At 35.4% G+C, this 15160-nt stretch overlaps 4 protein-coding genes across 6 annotated transcripts in view; 2 read left to right on the top strand and 2 right to left on the bottom strand.

The window, feature by feature from the left end:
* Positions 1-15160, top strand: part of LOC142351221 (metal transporter CNNM4-like) — a 520873-nt gene that overhangs the window by 90509 nt on the left and 415204 nt on the right. The window lies entirely within an intron of this gene.
* The window catches only part of LOC142351222 (hexokinase-4-like), a 319567-nt gene that overhangs the window by 90509 nt on the left and 213898 nt on the right, over positions 1-15160 (top strand). The gene's annotated exons all lie outside the window — the stretch shown is intronic.
* On the bottom strand, positions 375-8676 carry LOC142350623 (uncharacterized). Its single transcript, XM_075402525.1, has 5 exons — positions 8515-8676; positions 7449-7806; positions 6910-7093; positions 3910-4539; positions 375-1064 (listed from the first exon to the last, which is right to left on the bottom strand). The coding sequence occupies exons 1-5, from the start codon at positions 8612-8614 to the stop codon at positions 390-392; spliced, it is 1947 nt and encodes a 648-aa protein (XP_075258640.1). The 5' UTR covers positions 8615-8676; the 3' UTR covers positions 375-389.
* LOC142350313 (uncharacterized) lies at positions 9508-10246 on the bottom strand. The gene has a single exon (XM_075402138.1). The coding sequence runs from the start codon at positions 10242-10244 to the stop codon at positions 9612-9614; it is 633 nt and encodes a 210-aa protein (XP_075258253.1). The 5' UTR covers positions 10245-10246; the 3' UTR covers positions 9508-9611.

The raw sequence follows: 15160 nt of genomic DNA, 5'->3' as shown, positions 1-15160 counted from the left end.
AACCAAAAACATCACACCAAGTTTATAATGAAGTCTTTGGTTTTGGTAAAGGTTTCAGAAAATAGCATCATGACTACTTTTCTTCGTTAAAGCAAATAAAATATTCTAAGTTTAAGCTCGTATCTATTAACAATGAAGCCTTAAACGCCAAAAGAACGTTCACAAATTGTTCAAAAAAATTTTTGCGCTTTTTACCTATAATGTTTTTGTCAACCATTTTTGTCAATCAACCTTTAAATTTTTGTCAAGCATAAGCTTTCATCTTTTGCAGATTGTGTGCCTATGTTTATTCGATACAGGTAGTTTCTGTAATTGTGCGTTTGTATGTGTTGGGCCCTAACTTCATATACATGGACCCCTTTTCAAAATCTATACAAGTAAAACATAGTTTAATTCAGCATCAAATATTGATCTACATTTTCTAACACAAATTTAAACAGTTGTGAGTTCAAAACAGTCGCGTCATCGTTGCAAGTTTTAGCCAAACAGTTCATCAAATATTCTTCACTTTCTATTTTTGACAATGCGCGTTTTGACGAGGTTTGATCATTTAGAGAATCAACAAAGTCAGTTTCAGTAACGGAAATTTCTACAACGTCGTCATTAACAAGGCCTGTTATTGATCGAACCATTTCGTTAATGAACAATACATTTGAAATCGTTTTGCCGAATAAAATAAGAATAGGCTTTTCTGACTTGCACTGTTTTAAGTTTTGTAAGAACTTGCAGTAAAGCCCGTAAAAGGAGGGCCAGCAAAATTGCATCAAGACAAACGTGAATCCAAGGTTGGAACTATCATGACTTGAATGATCGAACCGCAATTTTAAACTTTGGTTCAAAAGAAACTCGGTTAATAATGTAAACGTGTAGTTAATTACATCAATCGAGTCGTTTACGAGACATGAAGTTCCGAATATTGCAAAAGGGATTCCTATGATCTCAATGTTAGACTGTTTCTGCTTGATTTCTGACAGCAAATTACGAATTGCATTTCGTTTTGAGTCCGGTTCAAAGGACTTGATAATGCTGGAAGCACATCTTCCAATTTGGTCACGTTGAATATCCTGAAACATGAATTGAGACTCTATTTTGATTGACATGTTTGAGATTGCAGTATAGTTCTCAGATGATATTACCTTACAATTCCCCCCACCCAAAAATAATATTTAATTATCTAATGGTTGTCATTAAGTTGAGAAGCGTTATTTTCTTTCTTAGTTTTCAGTTACTTTGAAAGATACGAAATCGTTTTGTGATTTCAAAAGAGCATAACTGCATTTTTGATTAATTATACCGAATTCTTGGATAATCATTTTTTTGATTTAATCTCTTCCTCTCGGTTCACATAGTAACGTTATATACATCTATAGCAACACATAATTTTTCCGACCCCACTTGTGGGGGGGGGACTATATACTCAAATGGTTTTTTTCTGTTCAGACAATTTTGGCCGATCGATATATTCATCGTGGAGAAATGTGAGTGGTATCATTAAAAACCTCATGCAGCATAGAGTTAGGATTTTAAAAAAATCTAATTTCGTTTTTTGCGAGGAGTTATCGAGGTTTAAAATTTTGTGTGAACATAGGACATTTGGCATGATTTTGTTCACTTTTAGCTTAATTTTCGTTCAAACAAGGATTTTTCTATAGAATATCAATTCAAGACTACATTTCACGATACTAAATGACACATTTTTCATTCCTAATAGACGAATTCTTAATAGACCAAATGCTAATTTCAGTCTCATGGGTAAGTTTCCTATAAAAAACAAAACTCGAATTCTCTCGGGGTTTTTATTTAGACAACTTTTGGCATTTTTTTTGTTTTTTAAAGTCACTTTCAGACTAGACACTTTCCATATCAAGATTCCATTAAAGCAAAACCTCACTAACAGTCATATGAAGCCCAATGAACAAAAAATGTTTTCTAGGGATCGCACTTCTTTTCTTTGGATTCTACTCTGACTTTTCTTAATTTTTAATGAAACTATGATTTTCTTTTTGAGATTATACTTAATTTTTGAAGACCTATAGCATACACTCGTTGACTAAAAGTGCAATAGGCTCCTTAATGAGCATTAAGTGAACCTATCTAATGCATTGAGTGGACAGCTAAAGGCTGTTAAGACATTAAAAATAATTTTTGGAATTTTTTTAAACAGAAACCGATCTTAAACCTATTTTTTTGAACTTTGTCATTTTCAGTAACGACAGGACCTCCTTCCTTCCTACTGCAACCAAAATTAATCTGGAGAGCAGTTTTGACTTCTAACTATTGGTTTTATGACTTGGATGCCGCTAGTTTTCAATTTAATTAATTTTTTTTTATTTTTGGTTAATTTTTTCTTATTTTGGTTCTTTTTGAAATCTTATAACATTATCATAATACTGATAGTTCTCATTTGCTGAGCAAAAACGTTCAATGGATCAAAAAGAAGCTTTCAGAGAAAAGCTTGTGGTTTAAATGGCTTAGACAATTTCTAGCACTTTTCTTTGGAATTTTCGATTTTTGTCTGTATTTAGTTCTTTTCTTAACCATAAGACTTATTGTGATGTCCTATTGATGAATTATGAAGAAGAGATATTATAGTATTTCCATCGAGTCATAATTTTGCATATTCAATGATTTCCTTTGAAAGCTATTGAAATTAATGGCGTTGATATTATGTGTTTTTCGTAAAAATTTCGTGGTTTTGATATACTTGTTCATATTTGTCGATTTTTCAAAGTCACTTTTTTAAACAAAGAAGCGTCCCCTTGCTATTGAAAAATAATTAAAGATAAGAAGTTTTTCCTGAAAAGTTCACTTTTTAATGGCTTCGAAACTTTTCTCTTTTTTTACCTTGCTGTTTGTGAATGTTTTTTATTCTTTTAGTAGTCGTAAAACGCTGAGAGGTCTCATAAGCTTCTAATTGAGTATTGAATGAATGATGCTATTCAATGCAGTCAGTTTATAGCGAATAGCCTTAAAGTTTATGATATTATTCGTTTTTAAAATTAGAAAAATTTTTTTGTTCTTTTCTAAAATGATGTTTTCCGCATGAGCTTATTTAATCGTTCAGTATAATTTGATCTGTATAAGTATAGATAATAATTGAAATGAGAGAAACAATATTCAGATAAATTTAATGATTTTAATGGCTTCAACAATTTGTGTTTTCGCAATTTTTTTTTAGTTTTTCGGCAACTGTAGTTCGTTTCTATGGCTTAGTCTAAACAAATACAGGTTCTATAGGTTTCGTATTGACTTTTTGTAACTTTATCAAGAATTATTTCGTTAAAGGTTAAGGGTTTGTAAGACGTATGAAGTTATGAAACGTTTTTAAAATGTTGATTGATTTTTGAATTTTGCCTCATTATTTCTCTTTGTCGACTTGTTATCCAGTCCCATTAAGGAAAAAAAGGAAAAAGCACATCTGCTGTGTATTTAAGAAACAGTAAATTTGTTTAGCTAAGGTTTTATCTGATTGCAATTTGACGTAGTTACAAGGTGCTTTTAAATTTAGATATTGAGTTTTGTTTTTGCTGATTTTACTGTTTGTTTTTTTTTCTCGTAGTATTTTTAATGGCAGATCTCGTGAGCGCTTTAATTAGGGATGGTATTATGTAATTCAGTTAGTAGTTTGGGCGTGTAAAGATTTCTTTTTAACTCAAACATATTTTTGATTATCTCTTCATTTGGTTGACAATTAATTCAAAATTGTAGATGAGCTCGGGTCGGAACATCATGCGAACGCACATTAACGAGCCTCCTTGTTTGTAATTATAGGTGGTCCAAAAGAGGGTGGTGTGCCAAAATAGATCCCAGTTTTAAGGACCCAGACAAGTCTATGTAACAACAATAGTAGGTCAAGGAAAAGGGGCATCAAAATACGAAGATATTTGATGTAATCATTTGAAAACCAACCTTGTGTGGTATGTCTATCGATGACGAATTAAAGTTTGCCAATAATCCACAAAAGCTCTCCAAGACTTCAGTCTGCAACAATCTCATTTGACTGAGGACACTTATTGCCATTTTAACCGACATTTTGAAACTATACAGATCTTCTTCCAAGAATTCCCGGAAATCTGATAAAAACACTAAGCATTGCAGGATATGGCTTCTCGATTCTGATTGGACAAGAGAGGATTTAATCAATGACGTCGCCTTCGAGCTAAGATAAACATCTTCGTATAAAAAATTCAAATCATGGTCATGATTTCCAGGCGATGAGATTGACATAGAGTCTTCTACCTGTTGCAGGCGCGCAAGATCTTCCTGGTTAAGTTCTGAGGTAAAATCCCTACTTGCAAGAGGCACACATGTAATTTTAGGAAAGATATTTGACAGAATTTTCCACAAAGATGCAAAACCACACAAAAAGGATGCCAGATACAGCGATGCTCTTTCGCAAGACCACAATCGTAAGTTTGCTCTGAAGATAATCCACAGATCCAACAAGGATGTCTGGGGACTGTTGACAGCTGATTCCGAGACTGCATTTAACAGCGATGAATAGACGAGTGATTTTTGCGGTTCAACCATATTGAAAGCCTAAAACACAGAAACCATCAAAGAAACAAATCATACAGTTCAGATCTAATTAGAAATGCTCCAGAATACAACTGCGACCAAAATTGTTCTCTACGATCAAAATTCGAACAAACAAAAACTGATATAACGTTACCGATCAGAGCCAACAAACTAGCCTTAAACAGAACTGAATATCGGAAATGCACTCAAACAATAACAGGCATCTCTTTAAAAGACATATCGATGAAGAAAAAGAGCATGCTAGTAAAGTCTACTTTCAACACACAACTAAGGTCAAAAGGTCAAACAATTTGGTCTCAGACACCGGGTCTTTACACTTTTCGACAAAAGTAAACGCTCAAATAGCAATTTTGCTCATTAAAATAAATTTTCAAACTATCATATTTTGCCAGTTTTAAACGATAACTATCAACAAATTGGGCAATGAAAGTAACGGGAAAACGCAGTTAAGTAGACCCGTTTGGTTGCAGCAATAAATTCAGTCTCAAGTAATGAACAGCTGTTCAATCCCAACTTTTTCTTGAAATTCGATCAGTCCTGGTCAGTGAAAAGATTTCAAGTGAACCTGTTTGAGAATGTTTTGGCAACTGACTAAAATTTGGCAAACATCAAAAATTTCTCCATGAGTTCAGTTTCTGCAGATTCATCTGATAATCAAAAAAAAGGTAAATAATGTCTAAAATACAATAAAAATATAACCGATAAACGTCGGGATAATTGTTCTCAAAAGGCAGTTTAGGGAGGCTATTTTAGGCTTATCTTAGTAAGTAGAAAAATGGAGTGCATTAGGGTCTGGGCGCAAACTCAATTGAGGGGTGGGGAATGTAGAGTGCCCCTCACATCATGAATTTAAATGTCATCAGCAGTTTCGGTGAATAACACACTTAAATACAATTAAGGCTCTAAGAGAGCTGAGCAGGCACACAAAAAAAATGGTGGAAAATTTGCCTGTCTCACCCAAGGGAGGGGGTAGGAGTGGATATATAGAGTTTCTTTACTAGAAAGATTAAGGTCGATTTGATTTTTAATTAAACAATGGTTAATGAACCTTTCCACTATTTTTCTTTTAATTTGCTCAACTTGTAGCTTAGCGTAACCAAAGAGAGGATGTTTCGACTTCGTCTTCTTTATACTGAATTAAAATTAATCTTTTTTGCGGCTTTACGCGTGAAGTTATGGTTTTCTGGCTTTGATGCTACTAGACTTAACAACCTTTTCGATTTTTAGGCATTGGCCCTTTTTTGCGTTTTTTTTTCTTGTTTTGTCACATTAAAACATTATTGACAGTTCACATATTACATTATTGGCGTTCAAAAAAAGCCACAATTGAACATATAAAAGTCTTTAAAAGCATAGATTAAGGTTTTAACGGCTTCGACGCCCCATTCTCAAAGAAATCAATTGAATTGTTTATATTTGTCTTTTTAGTCGTAGGAAGTTTCCTCGTTAAGGACCGTTCTCAATGGCTTTTTATGCAGGAATAAAGCCCAGATTCTGATCTGAGTAGATAGCTGATGGTTTTCATGAATTTAAAAACAATTGTTTTCAAAAATAAAATAAAACACTCTTCAACTTTGCATTTTTATTTTTGTTCAATTGTTACCTAATCTCGTTATTTACAGATCACATATGACAATATTGATGTCACGAGAAGGTGCAAGTGTACAAAATCTAATCTTTTTAAAGAACTCGTTATGAATTTACTGGCTTCGATACGGGTTTTTCACAAAGTAACCTCATTGACGTTCTTTTTTGTAGACGTAAGACATATTCTGAATAATTACAGGTGTCAAGCGCTTCCTGTAGACAAATAAACAAACATATTGGATTCTTTCAGCTTGTAGCTAATGGCTTTCATGACTTTGAAAATAATTGTTAAAAGACTACTTAATTTTGCCCTTTTTCTCTTTTTTTTTGTCTATTTTTTTTACCTATTCTCATTATTGAGAGGTCGCATACCACATTATTAATGTTTGTTACTATTGCTGTTTGACTTTGTTGTTCGTCTTGACTTGCTTTTTTAATAATGACTGATCTTATCAATCTAATGCGGCATTTTTTTTTTACTTCACTGAGAGTTATTTGCGTTGGAGGCAATCTTTTTGTTCATACACATATTTTTTTGAAAAATACTTGAATTTTTGGGGGTTTTCTATCTGTTCCTCATTTGGTAGACATTTAGGCCAAAAATGCGGAAGAGCGGGGTCGGAACTTTATGTGCGAACTCACATTCCAGAACGGTTAGCAAACTACAATTGCAAGTAAAAGATGCTGTTTCGAACAGAGCTAATAAAAACGGCAGATTTCGGCAAAGTCCCGCATTTTCTACAATGAGTAATCGTTGTCAAGCAGAAAGCTTTAAAAAATTACCTGTTCTATAACACTCCATTGTTGCACCTGAGCAGCAAACTGAGTCAAAGTAACTTGCGAGGTTGGAGATACTTCATGACAATAATCAGACAGCAGAGCTAAATTTAGCCAATCCAAATATGGAACTTGTTCACTGATTTCACATTCTAGCAACGCAGGATAGATGTAGGAGCCAAAGAGGTTTCTAAAATAGAGAACAGTGAAAAGCACTTTTGATTCTGAAATACTGACCAGAACAAACACATCAATTTCAGAACTTGAGATTTGAAATCGTGACTTTGTGTCTAGCAGAGATTTTTCATTCCTTTTTACATAGGAACGTTTTTAAACTCTTGTCGGCTATACAGAAACTCATTAATAAATGAAGTTTCCTTCATCTTGTGTAGTATTGCTTTGTATAGCCTATTAAGAGATGAAAGTATTATTACGAATCATATAGACGATTATTGATCATCTGAAATGTCGATTACAGATGGAGTTATTGTATGAGGATAATATAAGAACTCGTTTCTCAAAATTTACAGTTCGATTGAACTTACAAAATTTCAGAATTGCCGTTCTGTTCACTTCCTGACAGAGATACAATTCTGTGTGCCAAAGAAAGGTATATCTCCAAAGACGTTATTTTCATTCGTTCAATGAAACCAATATCGTCGATCAATCTTCGAACTTTCTTCTCGTAAGGTTCTTTTGAATCGCTTTCAAAATTTGAACATATGAATAGCTTCAAAAGTTTGACTTGGTGTTTTCTGCTCAAGTTCGCAATTAAAGTGAGCATTTCGAGACTTTCGTCGAAATTTCCGCCTTTGAGGAAATCTTGAAGAATTGTGTGTACACTCTCGGCTTTGTTGAAATCTAACATACGTGAAATCACCCTGGAGGCCTCGTCGATTTTTCCTGAAATGTAGGCATTAATTGTTCCAGTATTTTTCCAAATATGGTGAATACATTATAAATGAGAGGCAGGCTTTCAATCAAATTTTCATTTTTTGTGCGGATTGTAGAGAATAAAGAATCGTTTCCTGTAGTATATATCTCACCAGCATCATTAATTTGGCAGTGACTTGAGAAAACCACTTTAATGCTAACAGCTAAAGCATGGCAACTATTAACTTTTGAAAATGAAAACGTGAAGCCGTATTTTTCAAGTTTAGATCCGGGTAGAGCCGAATTTAATTTCAGTTATGATGACATTTTAAATGACATGACAAAGCTGAAAACAAAAAAAAAGGTTTTTAACTTAAGATCGGCCATCATAATCATACAGTTGCCATTATAACAATAAGGGCCAGCAGCGTCCGAGAACTTATTCAGAACTTTCTTAAAATAAGTAGTTGACCTACCCCAATCTTATAAAAAGTTGTTTTCTTCCGCCAGGGGTAAATCAGGCGTGGTCAAAAAGTAAACACAATTAACCCAAAAAAATTCTCTTCAAAGTGTAACAGATGATGCTACATTCGACACTTTAGTCGATAAGCAATAGAAGTCACCAACAAAATTGCTCCTGTTTTGAGGCGTGAAATGATAAGCATGATACCAAAAAAATCACTACCCAGCTATTAAAATGATTCCTTGCATATCACAAGTTTAAAACTTAATTCTAACCTGCCTCCAATAATGCAACAAATCCACTTGCATCCGTCTCTGCCCTCTGCGGAACTCTGGTCAAGCTTTTAACTGGGCTCGTCTTCACCTTCACAGACATGCCTGCTGGTGTTTCACGATCAAAACAAACAATCTGAAAGGTAACAACGGCGTAAGACAGATAAGTGCATTTTTAGAATACTCAGAGTACAAACTTGCATACAATTACACAGTTTGAGATAATAAAAATTAATCAAATGTTGAGAACTTGCGTTCCGATTCGAAATGCCCTTTTTAGTGGCGTTTAGCTTGACGAAATGTTTTGAAAATTCGAAGGAAAGTAGTTTACTACAGACAGTCTCTCCGCCATTTGACATTACTCACCACCTGTTAATTATTTTCTTGGCCAGTCTATAATGGAAGCGAACCAAATTTATACCGTCCATAAATTCATCGTGAGAAAAGCTTCACAGGACAGGAATTCTTTACCTTGCCACTTAAGAAAAAACGAAAATTAAAAAAAATTAAAAAACAAATCTTCAATCAAATTTTTGAGGAATTTGAACGAGACCCTTGCATGCAGTCGTCAGATTGTTTATCTTGGAAACATGTAAGGTTTAAAAACTAACTTTTCTTGGGTTCCAATATGAATAAATAAATCTTTTTCAGTAATGACATTGCTATTATTATTATTAATACGTTTGCACTGCCATTTTATTTTGCGCAATCTACTCATTTGTTTTTGCACAGCAATAATGGATTGAATTCAGTTTTCCTTTTTTAATAAAAAATATTACAGCTAAAACGGACCAGCTTGCATGCAGAGAGTAAGCAAGATCAAATTTTGCATGAAGAAAACCCACACGACTACAACACCTGCTTCGAATTCCGTTGAATAGCCATCGAAAAAACCAAACAATGATTCTCATAGCTTTGAAACGCAATTATTTTACAACGAGTTATTATTTCAAACCACTGGTATGGATTCCAAGTAAAAATTATGAAGAAACCAGATTTTATCTGAAAATAAATTATTTGAAACAATCTGATGAGAAAACTAATCACATTTTTAATCTACAGATTATAATACAGATAGATCGCAGCAACATTTTGATAAACTAATTTTCAGGATCAACAGTAGACTTGCTTCCGACTAACTTCAGCTCTATCTCATATTTATCAAGCTGTTCCATAAATCCTTCATTCGGAAGCACAAATCGCCTGGAGCGGATGTAGTCAAAGGCCACAGCTTTGGTCACTTGATCTTTCCACATTAGATACGAAATGCAAGATGTGGGCGCACGTGAAATACCTGCATTACAATGAACATACACAGTTCCGCCCGACTTTCGACCTTCTTCTATAAAATCTCGAATCTGTATAAAATGCTGTTTGATATCTTTCTCAGGCATGTCAAAAATATCAATTTTCAAGTATGTAAACTCATCCGGAAATGAATTTGGACAATACGTGGCCAAATTAATAATATGTGTGATTCCAATTTCCTTCAGTTTTTCCAGATTTCTGGAAGTGTCCTCGGAGCCAACGTACAGGTAAGGCTTCAACTTAGCATAACTTCCATCGAATCGATCGCCAGAATAGGAAGTTACATCGGGCTCTGTAGACTCAATTCCATCTGGTCCTATTTTTTCATGGTGAACTTGCCCCATATGATTAGTGTATTGAATGGTTGTTGGCTTCAACACTGACCTCGCATGGCTTAAGAGCTCATCTGCTGGAACGATCGGCATTTTCACCTGAAAATGAAATTCAAATATGAATTTATAAATTATATTGCTTCCAGCAATTTTCAGTCAATCGCTGATATGGTACCAATTTATAACATTAGGCGGCATCCTTAGGTTTAGATCAATACTAATTCCCACAATCAGGTCTTCAAAAATATTAAGTCTATTCCGATATCTGATGTATGACCAACGCATATTCATGCTAACAGCAAGGGCATTTTCTCAGAAGCAGACATGACATCAGACAAACTTGATATCAAACATAGCTTCGTCTAAAAGCGTCGCAAATTCAGTTATGAAAATCATCCTGAAAAGGAGGAAAACAGAAAAGCTTTTGAGCTGCAGAATGTTGAGACAACGTGAACAACGAATAAAAAAATTAAAAACTGCAAATATAATAGCTGATAATACTCAAAGCCGAAAAAATACCCGTTTAAAAATTCCCCAATAACGTCGCAAGAAATCTACAAACTACACCATTTTAGTTACAAAATGTGATTTCATTTATAAGGCCGAAAGAGCCGATCAAAAGAGAGTCGATATTGGCAATAATAAACCAACTATATGAGCTACACAGTTTATTGCAACGATATTTGGATTTATAAAATAATACAACACAGTAGGAAGAAAGCGGAATGAGTGGATTAAGCATGGATTAGGAAAAGTGTTAATTATCAAAACGAGAAATTAAAGCAAAAGGAGAACATTTTCTAAACCAATTCGATCAATTCATTCAAATAGTAGTAAACCATCACAACACCGAACATTTTAATGCATATTTTTATTAACAGCAATCATATAAAGTATAAGATATAGATTATAGATAGTTAACAATTCAACTTGGAAGACTTCTTTTTTTTAAAGTAGGGAGGTTGTTTTGGAAAAAATTTTGCTTTAACGCTATCGACAGCTATTAAATCAACTGCAGAGTCGGCACACTTATACGTCGACACAAAAAAAGGAGCTCAACAATATGTAATCCTTAACGGCTGAAATGGAGGCCCCGGACGAATTGCTCCTGAACCGAACCAATTACTACGTAGAGCAATTTAGCGACAGGGTAAAAACAACCAACTCACGTCTGACGAATTGCTTTCAAAAAGACCGACGAGAGGTTGGCTTCATTAGTACTCAGCTTGGAGAGATGCAAGCAGGGGGTGGAGGTGAGCGTATCGTAGTGGTGTTGAGGGGGTAGGGTTTGGAAGGCTGGACGAGAGGGCGTCAAAACCACCAAGTGTGGATCGGAGTGGTGAGCAGGGGTGAGTGATTGAGGGGGAGGGGGCTGAGTGGGGACGAAACGAAAAATCGGTCGCGCAAAACATAAAAATCGCATAAAAAAGACCACGGTACTAATAAAATTGCTACAAACTTCGTTTGAGAGCAATCAATAACTTATCTACGGGGCATCGAACGACGTTATAAGAGCATAACTCCATACCCAAATATTTTACACGACTGGCTACAATCGAGAACTTAAGTTATCAGCTGAGAAATCAAGTAAAACTGTGTTCACAAGTTGGATCAAGGAGCTCAAGTTTGACCCACACCTCACTATCAACAATTCACCAATACAAGTAAATTCCAAAGTCAAAGTACTTGGCTTCGATAGCATGCTGAATTTTGGCGAACATGTAATGAGCACCAGAGAGAAATTACAAAAGCGCAATAACCTAGTAAAAAAAGATTGCTGGTAGCGACTGGGGCTGCACAAAAGAGACACTTTCGGTGACTTAAAAAGCTATCGGTTGGAGCGTCCCGAACTACGGTGCTTCCACAATCAGCAATACAAACTGGAACCACCTGCAAACGCAATAAACAATTGCTCTTCGCAAATTTACTGGCTGTGTAAAAAAGTTTGACATCAATGACTTATGTTAGCAGAGCAATCCCTGGCCGAAAGATTTCAGAGCCATCGCGCTGATCATAAAGCAACCTTTTCAACCAGTTGTTGTTCCATGAGACCCGACACTAAATGATACTTCTGGGGATCACGTGTCAAAACGAACAATAAAGAGCAATCAAATCGCAAAGAATACAGAAATGCGCTCAAAGCTATCCACCAACATACGGTCCATGCTCAGTTGAACAAACACAGCAACCAATAGTTACACCTCCACCAAAGATACCAGAAGAACAAACGCTGCCATGAATTGAACGCATCCCATTAGCACAACAGAGCGAGATACTGCCCCCTGCTAAACTCCTACTTGAGTAGGATCTGTGACAAGGTTAATAACCACTGTCCAAAATGTGAAGTAGCACCATATGACGTAAACCACATTTCCAACTGCAGTAAGATCACTACGACTTGAAAGTGATTGATCTGCGGGAAAGACCAGTAGCGGTAGCCAAATGGCTGGACTTAATACAATCAGTCCAATACAACCACACTTCACAGAATAATCCGCCTTCATTGCCCCCTTTCCATCGCTGTTGACGATGCCATTCTTAGACGCTTAACCGCATGTGATTCCCCATGTTGTACAAGCAGAAAGGTAATCGCACCACAAGCAAGTTGTGGATAGGCAGTCACACTACTATTAATACATGTTTTCATGATACAAATGCAACAAAGGTACTAGTTAAAAACTGCAGTAAGCGCCGGCATCCCGCCAAAATTACCTGACAGTCGCAGCTCTGTGCGACAGCTACACACACAACAGGAAGTGGTGGGATTAAAAAGGAATGGGTGCAAACAGAACCACCCTTTGCAGTATGAAAAATTATGTCTCTTGAAAGTTTCGGCCAATCACATACTAATTAATTCGCCATTTCTTAAACTGTAGTACTTAGATTTGAACCTGGCCCCCTAACCCGGGGACTACATGGCATTCACTATGGCATAGATTCAAAAAGGTCATCGCACCACAAGCAAGTTGCTGATAGGCAGTCACACTAGTACTTATGTATCTATTTTTAATATGATACAAATGCAACGAGGGTACAAGTCAAAAAGCGCCGGTATGGCACACAAAATTACTTGCAAAATGCAGCTCCGTACCATAGCCACAACAACAACATATAATATGAACTACCAGTGTGAATTAAAATGAAACAATAAAACCAATTTCAGCGCACTTTTTACTTGACTGGAAGTCAACTGCGCCAATTGAGTTCAGCTGCTTAAAAGTATAAATGCGAAAGCAACACAGAAGTGAATTGAAGAGTCAAACCAGCCAAACGACAATTTTGCGTTAAAAAGGCACATACGACCACAATATTTGCTTCAAAGTTTGTACGACAGTAAATAAAACTAAAATGAAGATGGCTGAAAGCTTTGAAACAACCCTCGCCAATTAAATTACTAGCAATATCAGGCGCGTAAGTATAGCCATTCAGCCAAAAATGTGTCATAAATCAAGTCCAACGGCAAAACATACTAAATAACGGACAATGAAAACAAGCGCAGAAAAATTTTTTATAAAAAGAAAACAATTAACAGGTTAAGTGAGTTAGCTGAAAACTAGCACCTAGTAAAAAATCACGAGCAGCATGAGCTTTAATATCTTTGTTACCGAAAATGCCAAACGATGCTTCCCAAAAAACAGTTAACAGAAAGTTTTTTTATTAGTTTTATTTCACAGCAGACAAACGAACAAAAAATGCAGTTCTTAAATCTTTTCAGAGCGTATTTACCTCGATAAGGTCGATAAAACGGATAATAATTAATGGACTTTTGTGATTTTTAAAGAGCTAATATTTGATATGTCTGAATGTTAGCTAAACATTCTGTTTCCATGACTGCACGGAGCGCAAATTTGCTAGATTATCGAATAATTTGATTTCTTCCAAAATCAAAAATGTTTTCAACAACTCGTTCCGTTTTGGAAGAAATTTTGTATTAGATCATTTTCTTTTCTCTCCGCAACAGCTATGGCTTGGTACAGGTTGATTGCAGAATGTCTGAAAACAGCATGTCTTGGTACAGCATGTCTGAAAACAATTCAGACGCTTATGTACTGAAAAGCAAAGGTAAGGTAGCAGCTAACTTTTAAACGAAAGGCAAATATTATTCGACTGACGGCAGACAAAATGCGCTCTAACGACAGGCGGGGATATTTAATTCAGGGCCTGTAGCTTAGATAGTTTTTTTCTTAGTGGGTGCAAAAACATACTCCCATGGTGGGATTCTATACAGCCCGGAGTCCTAGACAGAACAATTTATCACTCGGCTATAACACCCCTAATTTCCCTGCTACAATAGCTTTTACTTTAGCAAAACTTTAATCCAGAGTGTGAGCAATTCAGATCACTGAAAATTGAAGAGAAGCATGAAAAAGTCACGAGTCAAAAAAATGTTACATTAGAAAAAAGCTTTAAAATGGTCAAACAAAAATTTTGCAAAAAAAAGACAAGTTTGCAATAATTGCTTCAAACTTCGTTCGAGCAAATACAAAAATCAACTTTTGAGATAATGTGCACTCAATGAGAAGAAATTGAAGAAAATGATCTCTTTTATTTTTAAACTAGATCAAACAGTCTCAATATCCTGTGGACAGGAAAATTTCTAAAACTTCCCAATCTCAATGCAAATACTTTAAGATTACTTTTATGAAAGCGTTCTTAAAACAAAAACGCTCAGTGCAAAATTAATTTAAATTACGGCATTTAGTTCCTCAGCTTGGCTTCACCTATGTAACGTCCAATTCCAGGGTCCAACTCCACTCAGAGAAATCTATCAAGTGGGTGTAGCTCGAATAGTTAACTCGATGTGGTAGTGTGTTATATTTATACTCTTTAATAACTTATTTTCAAAATTTTTAATTATGAGATTGAAATAAATTGATATACTTAGAAAATCTGTCGCTCATTTAGTTTCAAGATGTCGTCTAGTTGTTTCATCAGCCCAGTGCCGAAAGAATTCAATCCTCACCAGCCCGATGCTGAATGAAACTGACTCAAGAAGAGCGCGAAACACT

The sequence above is a fragment of the Convolutriloba macropyga genome, chromosome 12, assembly GCF_964194025.1.
Source record: "Convolutriloba macropyga chromosome 12, txConMacr16.3, whole genome shotgun sequence".
NCBI classification, from domain to species: domain Eukaryota; kingdom Metazoa; phylum Xenacoelomorpha; order Acoela; family Convolutidae; genus Convolutriloba; species Convolutriloba macropyga.
This window is presented reverse-complemented; position numbering and strand designations above follow the sequence as displayed.